This window comes from Lissotriton vulgaris, chromosome 5 (assembly GCF_964263255.1).
Source record: "Lissotriton vulgaris chromosome 5, aLisVul1.2, whole genome shotgun sequence".
Taxonomy (NCBI): Eukaryota; Metazoa; Chordata; class Amphibia; order Caudata; family Salamandridae; genus Lissotriton; species Lissotriton vulgaris.
In genome coordinates this window covers 1,804,412,034-1,804,434,388 of record NC_141693.1, presented here as the reverse complement: position 1 = coordinate 1,804,434,388, position 22,355 = coordinate 1,804,412,034, and the positions used below count along the sequence as shown (strand labels likewise).

Here is a 22,355-nt window from a genome sequence, read left to right as displayed (position 1 = left end):
AAGGACTGCAAGGGGGCTTGTGTTTATCAGGAAAAAGACAGTGCTTACTTTGCGCCAGTGGTTTCCAGAGCTTGGCACTGGCACTTAATTGTCAGCCCCTGCATTTGTGACATTCTGCCACAAGGTGGCGCTGTATGGCTAATTTAGAGGGTACCACAACAACAGTTTATTGTAACTTCAATATACATAAACAATGACAATTATCTGCCTCCCAAGCCATTCTTATAGCTTTAGGGCCTGAAATAGTTCAAATTGTCACACTTAAAGGAGTGTAATGGTTAGTAGTTGTGTTGATACTGTCACTGTCTCTTGTGGAGAAGTGTGCCTCACTGGTTAGAGCGGCAGACCCTGATGCAGGGATCTGACCCAGGTGCAGGGTTCAATTCCTGTCGCGGGAGGGTGTAGGGTTCAATGTCCGCGGACCCAATAATTCTCGCCACGGTTCCTACTCTAATCATGGGTCCTACTCAGCAACTCTGGGCAATAGCTTGCTTAGTCTCCACACCGGCCCTAATCGCTAAGGATGCCTGGCTTCACCTTGGGGTGCCCAGGAGTGGGCGCCTCACAGGAACAGGCTAGGATGGTTTCCTCTGTGGTACAGCGCGGGGACACACTGGCTAGTGTAACCAGGCGCTTTATAAGCTCAGTTACTTACTTACTGGCAGCGCTGGCTGGGGCAATGTGTGGTTCAAGCTGCAGTGGGACTCCTTACAAGAGCCTCAGCACTTAACTTTTGTTACAAATTAAGCAGTGACAGGAGGTTAGACCTGGTCATGGCACTTCGCTAATCCTTAACCCTCACACAGAGTCCAGTGCCCTGGGCTCCCAATGCAGTATCTTATTCGTTCTTGAGGGTGGAGGGCACTGCATGCTACACAACATAGATGGTGTTTTATTATTTGTACATTTACCATCTGGCTGCTGCCAGCACTAGCACGATTTGCCCTGGCTCCATCACCAGACTCCAGAGCCTTTCCTTCGGGTTCAGTATTCTTGCTCAGCCCCGCATCGTTTTTTAGGTCGAGCATTCGAGACCTCTTATATATACTTTAGTAAATACTTAAATGTGTATGTACTTTATGGGCTTTGGAGATGAGCCCTAGTAATTGTCTGCTTCCGCTTAGGGACTTTTTTTCTGTTCAACTGCCTCTATTTCTAACTCTCTTGATAGAAAACGACCAGTAGAGGATAGTAAAATACCAGAATTGCTTTCAGCTGAGGGACTTTCTTTTTTTTTTAATTGTTCTAGCAACTGCCTCTATTTAACTTCCTTGATAGAAAACGACCAGCAGAGGTCAGTAAAATACCAGAATCACTTTGGCCTTCTCTAGATTTCAGTCCATAGAAATTGTCTTTCACTAACACCTGTAGACAATAATATTATTTTCAAATCTTGTATTTTCAGTGATATGACCACCGAAGGCCCTGATTTTATATTAAAAACAGTGCATTTGGACTATATCATTTCAAGCTGAAAGGCAAAACTTTCTTTCCATGTGTTTCCATATCTGGAGTGTCACGCAGTTTGGTGTTTACTTTCCCTCCATGTTAAAGAAAAGTAGATGTTTCAGCACCCAGGCTAATATGCTGCATGGCTAAATACTGACAATATTAATTGCACACTATTGCTAGCATCAAATAGCACAATTCATACACATATAGTGTGTCAAGGTCGACAACGTTTCGAACCTATAACTTTTTAAAGGTTCATCTTCAGGACATCAGATATATGCCTTCTTTTTTTTAAAAAGTCACAATTAACTTTTTGGCCCGTACGAATTTCCAGCAAGACTACCGCAACTGATAGGGAAAAATGCGTGAAGTTGCTAGGGACGGGCCGTCAATGCGATCCGCGTCCAAGGGTGAGTTTGGTGGGCGATTTCATTGTCTGACTGTGAATTGTACTACACAGACTGTTTAAATTGCCTCCAATTTCCTTGTTTGTCCCCTTCCTAAGTGTGTTAGTTGGACATCGGCTGGTGTCCTGCTGTTATCACACTAGATTTTTTGTAAAAATTGTTTATCAGAAAATAAAACTGTCCGGCTGGACAATGAATATAGTGCCTATTTAGTCTATATTTATCTCTAAAAAAATCCTCTTGCCTAGGGACCACTGTCCTGTATAAAGATAGTGGAATGGGATGCATTTAGAGTTATAATTAGGGGGCATTGAATTACAGCTACCTCTGGCATGAGCGAACCCCTAGAGTCAGCAAGAAGCAAATGAGAAGATAACATTCAAAAATTGTATTGGTGAGACCCAACTAATCAGGAAATCGAAAAGAAGAACATGGACAACAGATAGAGCACCCCGATGCTTAGATTATAGACAGTGCATGGCCATAGTGCTGAGTGAGGATGAAATGCCAGTCGGATTTGTTTGCATGGCTAATCAATTCTCAAAGCAGATGAGTGCTAAGAGCGGAAACTCAAGATGAACACGGAAACATATTATATACACAGGTGGAGTTCATTAAGTAATCCTACTGCTACTTCGCTGAATTGTACAGCAAAAAGGGAGCTGGGACTGCAAGGGCACTGTCATACTATTTATATTGTGTTATATTGACAGAGATAACCCCATAACAAAGCGATTAACTAGAATTGCCAAATACAAAATCTGAAACCAGGAAGGCAGTTTCTGACATTAGGAAAGTCACCAAAAGCGGATAGAAATCCTGTTGAATTCTAAAAATTATATATATTACATCTGGGCCAATCCCATTCTATGGAATATGGAATCTGGAGCACGGAATGCTAGATTACCAGATTTCAAGGGACGACAGTTGACCCAGCCTCTTCCTGTCCCTGTTGGCATACACCAATGTTGCTGGCGGCAATAAATACATTTCCTAAAATTACCTTGTGTATCTGCATTCTCTATCCGGGACGAGACCGCTACAATATATATTGATCTCTTGACCACTAAACTCCTAGCCCTTTATGTGCAGGCATATCAGTGGGGAATACTACCCCATCAACCAAGGAATCCTTCACAATAGCCCTCCCAAAATTGGATCAGCGCATAAACCACTGTCAAGCCTGAATACGGATTACAAGATCATCAGCAAAGTTATAGCGAACCAAATTTCACTTTAGCTATCCCTCATTCACCCGGAACAAAATGGGCTTGTCCTGGGCTGAAACACTTTGTCAAATAGTAGATGGATCTTCCATGAGTTAATTCTTACATCCAGAGATGGCCCCTGACCCAGAGGTATTTTCAGTGGACCTGTAAAGGCCTTGGACACAGTTAACTGATAACACCTGCTAGAAATCTTGTAGAAAATGGCGTTGGTGACTATATGCTTCATTGGATCCAAATTCTGTAAACTCTGCCAATGCCTAGAGTGAGAAAGGTGTTCCAATAGTACCCTAGCAGCATAAGATAGAGAAAAGGACAAGGCAGGGCTATCTTATGTACCCCTGATCGTTGCCCTGGCTATGGAGATATTAGCATATATGGAGGTAGATCTGGGGGCAATAGGTAGGTATCACTGTAAATGAAAGGGTCCACGTGGTCTCTCAATACATGGAGGTAATGTTGACTTACATTAAGGATATCAATATGGGCTTTATTGCAGTCATTCGGGTAATTTGAAGCTTTGGGTGGGGAGGGGTGCACATTTGTGGATTAATCAGCTCGAATTGTGCATATTCCCAATCAGACTTGATTAAGATGGCTTGCCTGGTCCTGTATAGAGGCACATGCTCAGGTGAGAGCAAAAGACCTTTTGATATTTAGGGGTGCAAGTCTACCTCTCAGCGCGTGACCTGGTAGAGGGTAATATAGGGAAGACGATCAGAAGCCTAAGAGATTCGATCCATCTTCTGTTGAGAATACCACTCACAATAATGGGTAGGACAGCAGTAACTGAAATGGCCATGTTTCTGTGCCTTTTATATAAATATGATAACCTGCCAATGCAGATACAGATGAAAAAGAATTGAAGAGCTAGCTGGACTACTACCTCCCCTAATCTGGGACTCTGGCCTACGCAGAGTGGCATTACCCACCCTTAAGCTCTCTGGGACCAAAGGGAGTCTGGGAGTCCCCCTGACTAAGTGCTCCATTAGATGCCGGCCCAGCTACAGTTGGTAGCTAGATGTTCTGCAGAACCGACCTCAGAGGAGATGCCGTCTGTAACTGCTGAGCTGCCTACCTTACATTGTGAGACTGTTTCTCACTCTCAGGACACCGAGTGGCATGCTGCAGCGCCTCCTGCTGTTGGATACATATTTCTGGAGGAGGTGTTTATGCTTCACACCACCAGAAGGGGTGTATGCTCCTGGCTTACGGATCTCCTTAACAGCACTGCACTGCACTTGCACCTGGACCCACTGGCACCAAAGTTGTTTCTGCTCTTATTGACACTGGCCCATGTTAGCATCTAACCAGTACTTTCCCCTATTCTGATCACAGCTGAAGGCCCTGCAGAGACAAATCTAGGGGCATATTATCAAGGGATTTATCTCCGCTTTTTTGGCTTTAAATTTAGGAGATCTATGTTAATGAGTCATGAATCTTTACATTATGGTAGATGTACACTGAATGAGGCACTCGTTTTATCCCTACTAACCATTGTTTTGGTTTTCTCTTTTGCATTACTTTTGAAGTCAGGATTGCATGCTCTGCGATGGCATACTATTTGTAGCACACATTATTATCTGAGGGGGCCTGTCCACTGTTTTATCAATAAATGTAATTGTCTTATCTGACCATAATGTCCCAATAAAGATGTTCGAAAAATAAAATTCACAGCACTGGCCCATTGCCAGGTCAAGTTTTATAATATCACGCTTGGTGCAATAGAAATATCAAATTATAGTGAATAGGATTGACAGTTTCCATCTTTAACTATATAGCAAAAACCTTTCTCTGGGAGGATCCACATGGCTTCCAACACATTGGCAGATACTGGAACTAGTAGCTCTTTCTCTCTCAGAATTCTAGCCTGCATATTTGGCGCAATCGCTGAGACCCGCATGCGTTGTTGCCACTGTGACGGGATTTACTGAAACGTTCTGTGTACAACCAAACAATATGGTGGTTCAGCTGTGTTTATAATAATCAATAAGGAAGAGCAGAGTGTACCAACTTAGAATGATGAGCAGCTGAAATTAAATCTAGAGTAACCTTGAATTTGCAGAAGTCAGAAAGGAATCTTTATTAATCAGGTTTACAGGAAAGAAAACAAACCCTTTGATAAAAATGACAGTGGCACCTTCAAAGAACCTTACTTAAGAAACATCTGACATTGTAAGGAAAAAACTGTGAACAAAACCCTTGAATGAGACTGTATGCTGTGTCCCTCTGACCTTCAAAAGAGCATTGCTATTGGCGCCCACTCCATAACTGCACAGCAATAATCAACTCTATCAACTTGTAGCTGAATTCACGTTAGCTCTTAATCAGCCACTTGCTTCAATATCCATCTCTTCATTTTTTAAGGCAAATATCTGTGTTCTGATAGTCAGTGAAGAGTGAGGTGATGAGTGTACATCATTCATCCACTTTAGCAGGTCGATGCAGTACAGGAATGTGTTAATACAAATCCGACAACGTGATGGGGACATTGTTTATGCAGTAAAAAGCCTCATGAGACTACCCTCACGTTTTGATCCAATCTAGCAACGGCAGCATGACTGTAAAACATCACTCAATATTAAATTGAGCAGTGCAGACACCAAACGGCATTTTAACGTTGTGAACTGGGATCAACAGAGGTTCCCAAGGACAACTTGGTTCCATAAAATAGTGGCTGGCCTGAAGTTGGTCTTTTGAGTTAGATTTCATTGGTCAAGTTCAAGAGCAAACTCCACAGTCTTTTCCTCACTTAGTAGTTACGATTTCTATTTTCTGTAGCATAAAGATTCCAGTCCAGGCTCACAGGTTGGAAGTTGTGCTGACTGTGCTCAGAATTTTCGTTCTGAGGATTTCACCACCTTGCCATCAACCTCCTCGGTCACGATGGTTCGGACCTGAGTGGTAGATGTTTTTGTGCTGGAGCTGGCAGAGGAGCTAGATCCTCCTAGGATACAAAGAAGAAACAAATATTACTGATAATACCTGTGAATTTACTATTTTAATTAAAATCGGACATTTGTAGCAAGAAACATATAGGAATTTAGAATGGCGACATATAGGGGCAGATGTATCAACATCGATGTTTGCGATTCTCAAATAGCGATTTTTTGAGAATCGCTATTTGAGAATTGCAAAATGGGATGTATGTAGAAAATCGCAATTTTGTAGCGATTTCTTAATATTCCTTAATTGCGATTAGCAAATTGCAAATCGCAAGTAAGGAATATTTTCCCATTCATTTCTATGGGCCAGGAAGCCCATAAGAAGGAATGGGAAGTCATTCTCAATTTGCGATTCGCAATTTGCTAATCGCAAATTGAGAATAATTTCAAGGGTGCAAGGGTGTCTTAAGGACACCCTGCTGCACCCCTGAAATATACATGTGTGCGCATATTGCGCACATGCATGCCCTAAGGGCATGTATGAGCGCCACATGGCACCTTTACAAATGCCAAAAAGTGCCCTTGTAAAAGAAATCTGAAATTACCACCAACTTCAAGTTGGTGGTAATTTGCGATTTCTTAGTGTGAAATCGCAAAACTTGATTGCTTCTTACATAGTATTTAAGGAATCGCTTTTTGCGATTCCTTAAATGCTTGCGCAAAATTAAGGAATCGCAAATTTTGGGATTCCTTAATTTTGCAATGCGATTTTCTTCATACATCGCATTTGCCGATTTTTTGTCGCAAACTCTGCTTTTTTGCGAATCGCAGCGTTTGCGACAAAAAAAACAGATGATACATCTGCCCCATAATCACACACATTTATAGAAATAATATTACGATGAAAATCACCCATTTTTACAAGTTCATTATATTTGGTGTCGAATTGTTGACAAGAGAACAGATCCAGGTGGTGTGTTTATCGGATTTTCATGCGTATATTTTGTTTGGTAAAACGTAAAAGTCAATGACATGCTAATATGAATGGCATGGCCACTAGAAGGAAAAGGTAAGTTCTAATGTGCATGGATGCACCAGTGTTTCTTATGTCCTTCAATGTATAGAACAATCTCACCGATATTAAGAGACCAGTTACATTAAATCAAGGATAAAAATTTGCAAGCATTGAGGTTGGGAATAGATAGAAAAACAAGTGGTAGATTTGCCATTCAGGACTCTGCGATATGACTTTAAAAACTGTGCAGGTTGAAATCAGGTTCATTAGCTAGTGAAAAACTGACCTATAATATTTATTGGTAATTTTTATTTCAAATTCAGTGGGAAAACCTCATTAACTCCTCATCCATTGCAGTTGAGCATCGCTCTATGTGTATTTCCTTAGCTTTTATAATTGGATGGAAGTAATTTGCATAGGCTTGAAGGTCACACCTTTTATCCATCCTGCTTCTGTTTGCATCACTACAGCTTCTGAGGACATAAGTGCCAGCTCCTTTAGTTAATAATGAGTACAATCATAAGGTAGTGTTGTCACTGGTACCAAAACCCAAAAGCAGAGATAATCATGTGCAAACTCACATTCTGGCTCGAGTAATGCAGAGCATTCTTTAAGTATGGTTTCTGTTTCGTTCTTCTACCTACGTTTTGTTAAAAAGTTTACTAAAATCTGTACATTCTCTCCTTAATAAGACCGTTCCCCGCGTTATCTAAGGTGCGATGAGCTAACTACGTTGGGCGTCACCGAATTTGCACATTTCTCCTAAATTCCAAGAGGGACACACTCATATGGCAGGCAATTTAAATAAATGATTGCACTTTCATCAACCTTCATGTGTAGGAATTTTAATTTCCCTTTGGGGCTGTCTTTAATGTCATCTGTAATGCTTCTGGTCTGTGGATCTATTCTATAAGAAGGAAAGCTACTCACCGCCTTTTACAGCTGAAGATGTCCAACCGGCAGATCTGTGAAAAAGACCTCTTTGTTAACCATGTGGCAGATAAAAAAACATTTATACAATTCAAAAACATAGTTTGTATAGGATAAACTATAGAGTCTACTGACCTACTAAGAATGCAATAGAAGATAAACATTGGTTCTATATTATACAGCTATTTTTAAATGTATTAAGGCCCTCTTCATATTCTCCATCATATGATAGGTTTCTAAAAAACTCGCACAAGCCAGCATGCACCCATACTCCCAGAAGAACGGAAGCCATCATCATACTCCAGAAAGCATCCAATTCAGTCCAGATTCTGTTGGCATCAATACTCGGATTTATTTAAGTTATGTCCTTGTGCAAGAGGTACAACGTAGGGGTTTCCATGGGCGAGGACGAGAAAGGAGAGACCATGGCAAACAGGCGGCAGCCACAACAGGTAAGTGCCTTTTTATTATATTTAAATTAGGAAGGGTGGAGGGGAGCGGAGTTTTTTCCCAACTACGTGGAACTCTGCGTAGTGGCACTGCACCAGCTCTGCTAAGGGATAGAAATGTACCAATTGATGAAATGAGTTTCATCTGTGGGGACTCCAAATGATAGCTTCTTTTTCAGTATTAAACTGAATGTCACTTATTATGCATGAATTTCTAACACAAGATTATCTAGGTACACCGGAATTAGTAAACCTGCCATTGCGCATGGTATAAATCAAACACTACATTTTTTAATAAGTCAGGAATAGCATGATCCCAAGATCTTCGGTTAACATGCTAATGCGATGCATTGTAATTTTTTTATACAGTTCTAATCACCAGTGAGGGTATCCAGGTGCGTGCCGGTGGGTAAGTGTGGGCTTCCCTGGAGTTAATCGAAGAGCCAAGTCTTCGGCTTCTTGTGGAATTTGAGGAGCGATACAGAGATGTGGTGGGAGAGGTTGTTCCAAGTCTTAGGGGCGGTGTGTGAGTAAGAGCAACCCCCACCCCACTCTGTTCATCAATATGCAGGGGATGTGTGCAAGTGAGAGACTCGCTGAGTGGAGGTGCGTGGATGATTGGTGGAGGTGTATGCATGTGCTGAGGTAAGTGGGGCCTCTTTTGTGCACTCTACACAATTGTGAGGAAAAAATATGAAATGCTGCATAAAGTTTTCGAAGTGATAGCATTTTTTTGGGAACCACAACAAATAGGAGATGGTAAAGTGAAACATATTGACTTCCGAAAAAGCTTTTTCCATGTTTGACAACAACATGAATGCAATACATCTGTGGCGGCCATCTTGGAACAGGATTTGTTAAAGTATTACAAATGAATTTGTAGATGTCTGTGATGGATATAAGTTCATCCAAGGCAGCCATCTTTAATGCATTTGTAATAAGAAACCCATTTGAAGATGGCCGCAGTAGATGCCCACCTCTACAGTGGTCACATCTGAATGAATGTATTGAAATATAACGAACTCATTCTTATGGGCCTGCTGTGCGTCCCTTTACTGACACACTAGTAGGTGGCCATCTTGACATGGTCCTAAAACCATTTTAAGATGAATACTCTGTGATAGCATCACTTGAGTGAAAAAGTAGCAAATAAAATGGACTGGGAGAAATGCACAGATAGATGGAGGGGAGCAGTTGATGAGCTACGCTAGGGGAAATTTAAGTTTTAGAGAAAGCTATCTTCACAAATTGTGCAGATGAGCTATGCAGAACAGTGAATCTGTGTTAAAATTGTATGGGCAGCCACCGGAGCTTCAGGATGTACACAATTCATCAGCCATAACTAGTCGTCATATTGTACAATAGAAGGACGCTCAATGAGGATCCCATTTCATGCCTGATGAAGAATGGGCTTGATTGATGCTGTCTGTGAAGTTGTGGTGTGATGGTATCTTATGTCACTTACTTGACATCCTGACCCTCGAGAAGTTGTCGGTACATGTCGATTTCCATTTCCAGGCGGTTCTTCACATCCAGGAGCCTCTTGTACTCCATGTTCTGGTTCTCCATGTCGCCTCTTAGGTTTACGAGCTGTGCTTCCAAACCGCTGATGATATTTTGGATTTGGAGGAGCTGGGCTCCGTAGCGGCCTTCTGTTTCGGAAAGGGAGGCTTCCAGGCCGGCTTTCTGATGGTTTAGGAAAAAAAGATTTAGGTAAAAAGGGGATCAGATCTTACCACAAGGTGGTTTAACATGACATCAAACAGTCTAGGGTGCAGTTAGATTCTGTCATTGGGGTATAGAGTAGATGGAGAAAATATACTTAACTGTAACTTTACAAGATTCATTTGTTTTGATAGTAAAAGTAAACAGAAACATAGTGGCAGACTATGCCCCGTTAGAGCACAGAGATTCTAGAATTTATCATCTGGCCTTGCGACAAATTAGTTTTAGCCATATGCAATGGAATTCATTTTTAGACCTCTGTTTCATTTGTAAATTGTTATTCAAACAAGGAATATAGTCAAACTAGTTACAGAAGCCTTAACATACACAATCCAGTTATAATGTGCTGAATTGTATTATAAGTATTTTATTTAGGTGTGCTAACGTTGGTGAAGGTGAACTTCACTAGTTTTGTAAAGTTGTTTTCAGATGTTCACCAACCTCAACAAAAAGGAAACAGAGACAGACAAACACACACAATCTATAAAACAAATAGATGCTTGTGTGAAAGGTGCCTTCTATGGCAATTGTAAAAGTGGCTAACTTACAAAAACTTTGTCTGCAGATTTATAGTTTCACACAACCATGATATATAGAAGAGAATCAGCACCAAAATACTTAAGTTATTTTAATAGGAATGGCAAAGACAGGGGAAAAGCTTCCTAGCAGCCTAAAGTCAAACAGTAAATGAGAATACTGTGGCTGTGCATGAATGACAAAAGGAACAGTGTTTTTGAATACCAGGGGTATGTAAGTGGTTGCCATGGGAGGATAAATTCAAAGACCATACTCAGTAGGTCTTAAAATTGACAGAATATAGTCAACATATTTTAAAGCGATCACGTAAACCAGTTCCTAAATTCGGAATTAGTGGTATGATAGTTTATGATGGATTCAGTTGACACAGAAGGTTAAAACTATCTAAGCACGTCACACAACATAGCTACTAACAGATTAGCTGCCACCCAACATGTCTGCTCCTCATCATAACTCAACTGTATTAGTTCTTATTTTTCCTTTACGAGGAATAAACCATATTACCACGATCCTGCTTCTTCTCCAACACCTTTTCCCTAATTTCGTGCAGTAGATAATTTTTCGGTGGCTTTTTTTGTGGTTACCCAAAGGTACTTAAGCAAATCAATGCTACTGCAAGCGTGGAGTATACCGACAAACTCAACTCATCTAGTTAATCATATTGTAGAATTGTTTTATTATGATTGGCTTTGGTCTTAACTATAAAGTTAACATACCATGCTGAGTTGTGACTGCAGTTCGATTTCCAAGCCCTGCATGCTGCGTCTTATTTCAGTTATTTCGCTCTTCCCGGATTGCACCTGTTCCACATTGGCCACCACCTCCTTCTGCAGCTGTTCACTCTATATGTCAAGGTGGGAATGGGATTGAAAATACCACACAAAAAATTAGCAAGTGGCATTTAGTAAAGAGGCTTTGTGAAAGTTAGTTATGCAGAAGTTAAGTTGGCCAACGTACAGCGGCGATGAACCTGCCCTCGGCTTCTCTGCGGTTCTTGTCGGCCATGAACTCGTACTGCTCTCTCATCTCTGCAAGAACCTTGGTCAAGTCATTGCCTGGAGCAGCGTCCATCTCCACGCTGACCTTGCCGGCCGACTGTGTGCGCATTTCACCCATCTCCTATACAGAAAGAACACAAACAGGCACTCTTTAGTAACATCATGAGTAAATTGTTTCCAACAAATGTTTTGTGCTATTTATTTAAATTAAAACTAAGAGTCCAACTCACAAAAAAAAATTCTGTGAGCAAGTGTGACTTGATCCAAACATAGGTGTGACTTACACCCAACATAGGTCTGACTTACACCGATCATAAGTGTGACATACTTACAACATAGGTGTGACTTGCACCCAACATAGGTCTGACATACACCGATCATAAGTGTGACATACTTACAACATAGGTGTGACTTGCACCCAACATAGGTCTGACATACACCGATCATAAGTGTGACATACTTACAACATAGGTGTGACTTACACCCAACATGGTTCTGACATACACCGACCATAGGTGTGACTTACTTACAACATAGGTGAGACTTACTTTTTTATTTCTGTGAGTAAGACAGCAATAAACCACGAAGCCGGTTCACAAAGGCTTTTGTGAGTATGTGAAGAAGCACTACAAGAGTCCTACTTTACTGACTCACACATGCCTTTGTGAATCAGTCACGAAGTATCCAACTCGAGTGAGCAAAAGTGTAAAGAGGGCACAGTCCTATCTGTTTGTGATAATTGTATATGGGCAGTTTCTGAGTATTCAAATTCTATTCCAATCTTAGATATTTTAGCGATGTGACATAGGGCTTTGGGATAGAGATAATAGAGCGTTGGGTACACAGAGATGCCAACTACGAATATATGTTGTTAGAACGAATGCTATACATCGCATGCCAGCACAACGCGGTTGTTACAACGACCGGATTATTACATCACAAGTCATTACAATGACTTGCTGTAGGGGGTGCGCTGGATTTAGGAATAGTATAATTTAGTATTCCAACTCCAGTTTGTGCAACAGCAGGGAAGGAGTTGGATTGCAAATCCATCACCTTTTGCCCCCTACAGCAAGTCGTTGTAACAACTTGCGATGTAATCGTATGCGGTGTAACAACCACGTTGTACTGGCATGCGATGTATCGCATACGAACTAAACGAGGTCTCACGCCAACAGCGTGGTTTATTGCAGTAGCAGGCAATGTGGCGGGTAAGATTTGATAAAGCACATGCTTATTGCTAATATATTTGAAGTTAATGATTTGGAGAATAAGGAACTCATTCAAAGTTTATCAGACAGAATACTCCTTTAGAACTTGGCGAATATCCTGACTGCCATGATACAAGTGCCATAGGGTATCATGCACTTGTAACACGGGGGATGGGGCATCCACCACGTGTGTGATGGAGTATTTTGTCCACTCAACCCTAAATGAGGCTCTAAGTAGCAAAGGTATCCCAGTGACCAGAGATCTGTAATCATTTTATAGAAATTTTACTTTTTATGTGCACAGAGACACTGACAATCTGGACAATCTGTCAGTGATAGGAAACATGAGCTGAAAGATCACAGTTATTGATAATAAATTTGGGAGCAGAGATGTAGGGAAGGCAGAGAAAGCCCTTCTATTGTAAGATGATATGGGTAATGTCTCTGGGATCAATGACGTGAAGAATGAGGTGGAAGACAGTTATTGATAATGAGTTAGGGACCCTCCGATGTGAGCAGCTATTGATGACGTCTTTATGATCATATATTGTGAAATGACTGGGAGTCCCTCCAATGAGTGAATGGCTCATCAGTATGCTTGCTGAGATCCAAATGAGGAAAACTGAGCTCAGTCAAACTCTGAAAGTATCTGACAAAATATTGTTGTGCTCTGCTGTGATCAAGCTTGGAACCTAGAGTTTAATGCGAGGCATCAGCAGCGACACTGGATGCCGGGAACGCAAGGCATCAGGAGGAACGGTGGATGCTGGGAATGCATATAATGTATTTTAGTAGGCACCCTGTAGTAATAATTAGCATCGTAACAAGCAATTTTCATTGTCAAAGAAGCCATTTATAGAGGTCCACAGGACACATATTACAAATAGATTCATGTCTTAGGATATTGTTTGCAAAATCATAGGATATCATGTGGGGTCTAGACCTTCCTTGGGATGCATTTCACCTTTGGCTACTCACAATCTGGACACATTGTTTACTTTACCTCCTCATGGTTTTTCTTGAGGTAGGCCAGCTCCTCCTTCAGGCTCTCGATCTGCATCTCCAGGTCAGATCTGGCCATGGTCAGCTCATCCAGGACGCGGCGCAGCCCATTGATGTCGGCCTCCACATTCTGGCGCATGGCCAGCTCATTCTCGTACCTTATAACATAAATGGGAATATTCTCAGTCAAAAGATCTTCTCTGGTGCCCTTTAGTCAGTTCTCCAGGCAACAATTCTCAAAGTATTACAGTCTCCTCTGACTAGTAGACATTCATTTGACTTGTTCAAAAGGTTTAATTTCATAGTTAATAAAATAACTTTTTGCCACCCTCTTGCAGCTTTAAATGCAATGCAATAAATAGCAGGTGTTGATCATGCTCAGTTCAGTCACACTAATTATATTCACCGTCAAGTCACTGGATAGCTTGCAAGGAAAGTGAGCTGGATCTTTCACATGCATCCTGGCCCTGGGTGGAAGATTTCTCTTTTTTCCAAGCACTGTCTCCTACTCAGGTATCTGTGGCGAGGGAGTGACTGATGAAAGATGAAGCAGGTCCTACAGCTTCCTCATGGTATGAGGGGGACTCATTCTACCCCGCTGACATTCCAAGAGCCTTACGGGTTCCTTATTGTCACTGAAGGATATACTTACACAGTAAATATTTGAATTAGTGTACAAATATATGTCACTCGCCTCTTAAACCCTTACATGCGGCCGCAAATCTGTGCCTGTGATGCAAAATCGCAAGTGGGCGGGTTTATGACGGCCCCCAGCCGTCATCAGCACACGAGCGCCGTAGTGCATGACGGATGGGGGCCGTCATCAGCATGCAAAGGGTTAAGTAAACTGTAAATATTGTCTCAATGCAAGAGGGTATATAATGGGGTAAAGGGTGAACTGCAGTGCCCCTAAGAGCATTGTCTAGATTTTTACCCCTGAAACTTTGAAAATGGACACAGATTCCTGACTCAGTGGGCTGCCCTGTGAGGGCTGTGTGGGGACTAATACCACTCGTTATTTAAAGTGTATTATTTTAGGATGTTGTGTGTGGCTGCTGGTTATGATACTCTTTGGACTCAAGAGGTGTGGATTCAGTCCTGAGTTTTTAAATACTCGAATTTAGATCTTGGCCACACTTCCCTAAAACTAGTCCTCGTCTTAGCGGTTCAACGCACGATTTGCATCTCTTAAGAACGGAGGATGCTGATCTGAAACCAGGAGGTGCTCTGCTCTATAAGAGATTGAAGGTGGCCTTACATAAGGTGTGGTGTGGGCAGGTCTGTGGAGAAATGTGTGACTACAGCGGGTCACTGTGCAGCAGGGATCAGGGCAAGCTGTGGGTATTGAGACCATGGAGGCTCTCAGAATGGCCACTTCCATCAGGCATGAAGGGTGTGGAAGCAGTAATACGTGACCATGATTTCAGGATGATTGATTTGGACCGGACAGTGATTGGTGAGCATTGCAGGAGCTCAAATAGCATTGGCGTCAACCCTGATCTACTCGTAATGGGTAGGACCTGGTCACAGAGCCTCAGGCCCAACAGCCAGGAATTCCATATGGATTTCTTTGGATCTGTAGGTCCATATCTCATACCTCCTTAAACATACTTGCTGCCGCCCACCGTTTACTCTGCTACTACCACAGAGCTAGCGTAAGATACTTCCAGGCGGTACCCACCAGATAGCGAGAAAGCATAGCTGCACATAGTGAAGGAGAGAAGGAATGGCACCCCAAAGGGGAGGTGGAGTTTGTGTTTGTGCTTCCTTGACTTCTGGAGGGCATTGGGGTAGTAAGGAGTTGTGTTATCAGGGGTTGTACAAACTGAGTATGTGTATGTGCAATCAGTTTGTAGGGTGAAACTCACAGGGAGGGATCCCTGGATCCTCTTACCAGGATGAAGCACCATACACATTCACACATGACACTATGCGCTTGTACTACATGTTCATAGTATTACACGAGGTTGTTCCTGGTAGAGTTAACAGCAATACAAACACACACACACAAGCCAAGATATGCCACCCTCCTAGCTGCCAAGTTCCCCAGCCCCATGCATGATATACTGGTCCAGGCAAGGTTTTTTTTCCCTTTGAATTCTGGGACTTATAGTCCTGTGTTATTATTGAATAAACAAGACTAAAAGTCCCAGAATTCAAAGAGAAATTCTGGACCTGAGTTGCAGATCGTGCAAAGACCTCAGAATCTTGACAGGTTTGCACCCTAGAAAGGTAATTAATGCAAATTTGAGCAAAACATGCCTATGGGTGAACACGTTAAAGAATGACAGTGGATACTCACTTCATCCTAAAGTCATCCGCAGCCAGCCTGGCATTGTCAACCGCCAGTATAATCTTGGAATTGCCAGTGGTGGATTCGTAGATCTGGAAAGAAGCAGAGAGAAGGACTGATCAGTGCATCTTGGGGGTGGACATGTCTGTTACACTCTCTCCCCCCAACCCCATCTTTGAGTTTAGGTGGAGGCGAGGTAGAACCTGCAATATGTGGTTGTTGGGGCTGTAAGCGCGGCCATAGCTAGTCCATGGTGTCGGAATATATATAAAAATATCCTACTTACACACCTTTCCCACCTACACTTATGTCAGCCTCACCACCTCATCCCAGAAAGCCTCACCCTTGAACCCTTTCAATTTCCAATCTGAACCCCAGCCTTTAATGATGGCTCCCTACCCTCTACCCACCTCTGTTCCTGCAATAACCATTGTAAAACCTCCATCATGCACCACACTGGATCAAAAACATTTCATGTTATTCGGTTCACACCAATCTCTCCCACACCCAGAGGAGAAAGACTCTTTCCTGTCTGGCCTTGGCCTCTGGAAGCCACAGAACATGTCACCTACTACCCGGCAGCCTTTTAGGGGCACTGGTCTATCGAGACGGAAAAAGAAAGGAAGGAAAAAGGGAAGTAGGAAGAGGCAGTGGCAGAAGAGATGATTGAAGTAAATAAGAAAGGCAGGAAGTAAAGGAAAAAAGGAGGAAGCAAAGAAGAGAGAAATACGGAAAGGTAGGAACGACAAAGGAAATTAATGAAAGACATGGGAAGAAAATAATAAATGAAATAAAAAGGAAATAACTCAGACAATGGAAAGGGATAGAGGGAGAGGAAGTAGAGAACTAAGAAATATGGAGCATCTATAACCTGTGGAAACAGATGAAGTGTAAAAGGTGAACAAGAAGTGAAACTACATGTACCAGCATGCAAAGTGATGTGAGCAAGAGCCCCGGACTAGCTGAACAGTCCAGTCCATACCTGACACAGAGCAGCTTGAAATCTCAGCGCAGGACATTGAAAACAGGGCGCGTGTTGAGATGTAGTTAGATCGTTGAAAGAAAGCGAAAACGGCTAGAGGGCAGCGAGGTCTATAAACCTTCTTCTGTCAGGTTTGACATCACCGGCCGGTCCCAGCTTTGTATTCTGGGATAGGCAGTTTGACATTATCTGCATCCACAGCCCTATTATGGAAACAGCCAGAACTGCAGCTCTCAAGTTCCCGACGTCCAAACGTGAGCAGCCCATCCGGTCGAGGTATTTTCTTTGCATTCTGGGATTTGTAGTACTTTTGATTCCATTGCAAAATTAGGACTACAAATCCTAGAATGCAAAAAGAAATCTAGGCTGCATAAGATACTAATGCAAGGACCTGGGAAACTTGAGAATCCGGGAAGCCGACTAAGTGTGATACATGATATTGAGTTACTTGGCCTGCAGAATTAGAAAGCTCAATATCGGGAAAATACAGATCCTACTCCAACTGTCCTGAGGTAATAATGTTATCGACCTCAGAAGGATACAAAGCTGAGTCTACTAATTTGTGATAGGTATAACTGTTATAAATATACTCCAGAAGAATGCAGATTAACTAGAAAATACAGGTCGCCAAAGTAGTCGTGGTGTAGTGAGACATTTATGTATTGCCAATATTTTGTCAGTGTATATATATTTTAGTTTATATGTTAGCAGTTCATATTTGTACAGTCAAGTTGATCTCCTGCCAACTGTCCCAGTAAAACACCAAGTACATAACAGTTAGAATCCTTTTAAAACATGAGGATACCAACCAATAATTCTGTTGGCTGCTTTGGAGTAGAGAAAAGTGAGTAAAATACAGGTTTTTTTTATTGGCTGGACACGGGGGGGAAGCGGGGCTGTTTAAGTGTACAACGTTGGCTCATACTGCCACGCAGCTATGTTTATTTTAAATTTCAAAACCACAGTTCATAGAATTTTCTGACACTAAAATTTTTGGTGCGAGTAAATCTACTCCCAGCTCATTGTAGCAGGTGGAAAATAGGTGTTCCACTACTGAAAGCCCTGTAAGTTCCTACACATAAACAAACTATCCCTTTTGTGGGTATTCTCCAACTCCTCAACGACCAGTTCCCACCCTGCTAATGTCAGAAATGTACTAATGTCAAGGGCAGGAGTAAATCGATTTCCAGGATGGAGAGTGATCCACCCAAAATTAATTGAAGGTTAGGTACCAAGGGTTCAATGTGGGGGGAAAGGGGGAAAACACGCACTGAAGATGTTCGCATGAGCAAATAGTTGTGTTGTGTTGATTTGCTCATGTGGAAATTAAACTCTCTTTTTCAGGAATATGGATGCAGATTCAGTAATTTTTCCCTTAAGGTCGAGAAGTCCAGAGCAAAGAGAGGTGCGTGGTTCCAAGCTGGTGGGACCATGGTTCCGTAAAAGGGTTCATTGTCATCCAAGTCCCAACACATAGAAGCATGGGGTTCAGACTAGAGGACCCCAGCCACTGGGCCCATTTTCACATCAATCATTCTATCACAGGCTTTAGCTTTAGTTGGTTTCTCCAGTATTCATAAAGTTACTACCAAGATTACCTCATGTAATCAGGGCAGCATAATCTCTCTAAATTTCCTCCCACAAACCCTGTAATCTCGAACTTTGGTCCAATTAGTTGAAATGAGGTGAGCCAGGACGACAACACCCAGAAAGCATTGGGTTGTCAAATGAATGTCCATAGAGTCACATGGTATAAGCTGTTCTGCTTGGCTGGTGCTACATCCAAGTAAGAGAAGCTGCCACTCAGCCATTGATCTCACAAAAGATGTAAAGAGAAGATTGTAAAGGAAGGAGCAATGGCTAGTTCTTAACAAACTATCCACCTCAGTCCTGAGGCAAAGCGTGGGCTACAATCATTCTCCAGGAAGATAGCATTTCTTTCACTGTGACAGGCAGACTGGTACAAAGAAATTCAACCCATATGCAAGCCAGGCTACGCTTTCCTTCTGAACTGCTGTGGCCAAACGGTGGTACTCTCTTCAATTTGAGCTTGCAGGATGAAACAAATCAACATTGTTTTAGATGCCAGCTAAAATACTTGCTGGCTTTTTAAAAATTATGAGGCATATTTATGGGAATTGTGGTGCAGGGCAGCTCAGCTCAGCAAGTCACCATACGGCACTGCCCTGCATCATAGGGAAAGGGCAGAAATGCATCATATTTATCCAATAAGGTGCATGTCTATCCTTTCCCCCTCCGCTGGTGCTTTTTCGGCAGCCTAGTGTCAACGCAGGCCCCCTTGCATCTTGGTGCAAGGGAGCCTGTGTTGTAGGCAGGACTTTTTGGTGCAGGAAGGGACACCTTCATAGAGGCGTTTTGTTTCCTCTTTCCAGGTGTGCAGCACACATGGAAAGAGAAAAAAATGAGGACAAATAAACATATTTCCCCTCGTTACACCTCACCTGGAGAAGGCATATCTTTTTAGGCACATTTCCAGGTTTACCAGCTTTGGTAAATCTGATAATGTTTCAAAAACCATGGGGTTTGCATGAGAACACACACTGCAACGCCCATGGAATGCCTCCCTTGCACAGAGTAATGCAACACAGTCATTGTCGCTGCATTGAATACCTCCATATTTGTGAAGCCTTTCAAAACCATGCAGAGTGGCTTTGCGTGGCTTCATAAACATGACTAAGAGGTATGGGTTGTGCATGTAGCACATTGTGTGGTGCAAGCAAGACACAAAACCCTCATAAATATCCACCTTTTTCCCTAGTCACAGTTCGGTTTAAAGCATGTCTTCTTATAGCGCTAAGAAGCATCTGCACACCAGCACCCTGCAAACAAATGGTTCCATAACCTAACCTAGCATACTATACCTTGGCTCGCAGATCTTCGATGGTCTTGTAGTAGTGGCCGTAGTCCCGCTGAGTGGCGGAGGAGGCGGACGCGCCCTGCTTGTCGTACCACTCGCGGATCTTGCGCTCCAGCTCGGTGTTGGACTCCTCCAGAGAGCGCACCTTGTCCAGGTAGCTGGCCAGACGTTCGTTCAGGTTCTGCATGGTCTGCTTATCATTGCCAGCGAAGAAAGAGGATTCACCGGCACCACCACCAAAACCACCACCGAAGCCACCGCCGAAGCCACCACCGCTGCCACCACCAAAGCCTCCGGCAGAGAAGCCACCACCAGACGAGTAGCCCCCACCAGAGGAGCCCCCAAAGCCAAGCCCACTCCCTGCCCCGGAATAGACCTGCCTTGCACTGGACATGCTGATGCCCCCGGCTCCACCACCCCCGTGGATGCTCAGGGCTTTAGGGGCACCGCCGAAGGAGACCCGGGAGCCGGACATACTCTGTCTGGAGAAGGCAGTAGACATGGTGGAAGCAGGCAGGAGACAGGACAAGCACCCGGACGGCTACCGACACAGCTTTTTCAAGAGAATCAGAGTGCATCTCCCCGGCCTTGCCGCTCCCCATTTATACCCTAAAAGTGGGCGTCGCCCGCGGAGCAGGTAGTGCCCCCTGGACGCACTCCGCACCCTTGACAAGCAGGCCAGCGTTGACAAGCGTTGACAAGCGTCTCATTGGCCTTCGACAAATTCCTTGGAGACAGATGCACAACCAAGTGATTTTTTTTTTACGTTTCTTAACAAAAGGCACCTTGCTCAAGGCTACAGTTTTGGCACAGAGCTCAGATTTCAGCAACTGTACCTTTCTCTCTGCAAATCCAGAAATCGTGAGCATGCAATGCGAGGCGATCTGACCGAATCAAACCAGTTTCAAAGCTAGTTTCTGCAATTCCGAATTCTGTCACTAGAAATATCGTATCTGATCGCACTCTGGGACTGATCTACCTTCAAATGAAGAAATCCTTTCACCAGGGGGCCTCAGACCTTCCCGCATGTGCATCTGTTTGCTGTGTTATCTGTCTACTTAAAACATTGTGTATCAGCCATTTGAGCAGCGACTCATCGCGCCTCGCTACTATGTGCCAAAAATGCCCTCGCTGGGTCTTCAATTGAGTACTTTGGCTTCTGACGTTGAAGCCAGTGCATTTATGCATTTATTGGAAGGGGCGGGGTATTGCCGACCTGACCCATCGCTCCTTTCAACAAAATATGAACAATATCCAGTGGCGGGCCAGTGTGTCATGGGCCCTGGTGCAAGGAAGGAATGGAAACCCTGGCCGCAGTTGGAACTGTAAAATACAGCAATAATCAGGGTTTTCGCAGGGACCTTAGTCATCCGGCCCCGATGCCACTTCTAAGGGGGGAAGGCCCCTGACAACGCCGCGAGAGCCCCGCAGGACCCAGCCGAGATGCTTGCAAAGGTTAGTTACTCTTTGGGGAATCCTGTTGGGCCTTTCTATTTTCCTGCTTCCCCATCCCAAATTCAGGGGCAGATTTACAAGCCATTTGCGCCACTCTTGCGTCACTTTTCCCATGTTAAAAGTTGCGCAAGGGGCTTGTAAATCTGCCCCTCCTTAGTCCTTTGCCCGATTTGCCGTAAAAAAGAATGTGGATGGCAGCCGCCCTTTGAACCAAACGAGCCTCTTCTTAGTAGTTCGACTGTTGGCCGGTGTCTGAGATAAATACATGCACTGGTGGGTTCGCAGGGGACAGCCCAGTAATTACAGACACGAATGCAGAAAGATGCCAAATAAAACAGAAACAAGACTGCTGGGAAGGGCATAACTGGCAAGGCACTCCCTTACTGATGGCCTGTACCCTACACAATGTCATAGTGTGCCATGCAGTTCAGCATCACTGGAGAAATCCTTGGCCACTGGTCAGGTTTAAATACGTGCCTCGCTTAAGTATGCGAATCAGAAGCAAATTATTTTAATGAACTAGGTATTTTTAAAGGCATTTCTCCATATGGTGAATACATAAAAATGGCCAGTTCTTCTTCTTGGTTTTACCACACTCCCTGCTAAAGAGGGATTATCGAGAGGCACGTTCCGTGCAGTGCCCTCTGTACACCCTCCGTCTGCCTGTACACCTTTCATATGACCCTGCCAGCGGCACCAGAACTGACTAGTCTTGTCCCAATCGAAACGGTGGCCAGGTCAGGACTTTATGTCACAGGTCACACGATGAGCTCAAATGGAAGCCGCTCCCCATTCCCCCCGAGGGAGTTCAACATATCCCAGCAGATTAGACACGGGATAAGGGAAGTGAGGCATGTTTAGACCATACCATCCAGAGGCAGAGCCTGACCGCGGCCCTCAGGCGCGAGGG

General features: G+C 43.4%; 1 protein-coding gene across 1 annotated transcript; it reads right to left on the bottom strand.

Moving 5' to 3' along the window:
* Positions 1–5,143: 5,143 nt before the first annotated feature.
* On the bottom strand, positions 5,144–20,532 carry LOC147717228 (keratin, type I cytoskeletal 19-like). The gene is made up of 8 exons (XM_086924177.1): positions 19,995–20,532; positions 16,140–16,222; positions 13,839–13,995; positions 11,584–11,745; positions 11,343–11,468; positions 9,830–10,050; positions 7,916–7,950; positions 5,144–6,032 (listed from the first exon to the last, which is right to left on the bottom strand). Exons 1-8 carry the CDS (start codon positions 20,490–20,492, stop codon positions 5,917–5,919), a joined length of 1,398 nt encoding a protein of 465 aa, XP_086780303.1. The 5' UTR covers positions 20,493–20,532; the 3' UTR covers positions 5,144–5,916.
* Positions 20,533–22,355: the final 1,823 nt, after the last annotated feature.

Excerpts from the sequence above, each read along its gene's own strand:
- LOC147717228 (XM_086924177.1), bottom strand. The coding sequence starts at position 20,492 with ATGTCTACTGCCTTCTCCAGACAGAGTATGTCCGGCTCCCGGGTCTCC. Across the intron at positions 11,469-11,583 it reads AGGGCAGGTTCATCGCCGCT|AGTGAACAGCTGCAGAAGGA; the intron begins GTACGTTGGCCA and ends CTTGACATATAG. Across the intron at positions 10,051-11,342 it reads TGCAGTCACAACTCAGCATG|AAAGCCGGCCTGGAAGCCTC; the intron begins GTATGTTAACTT and ends CTAAACCATCAG.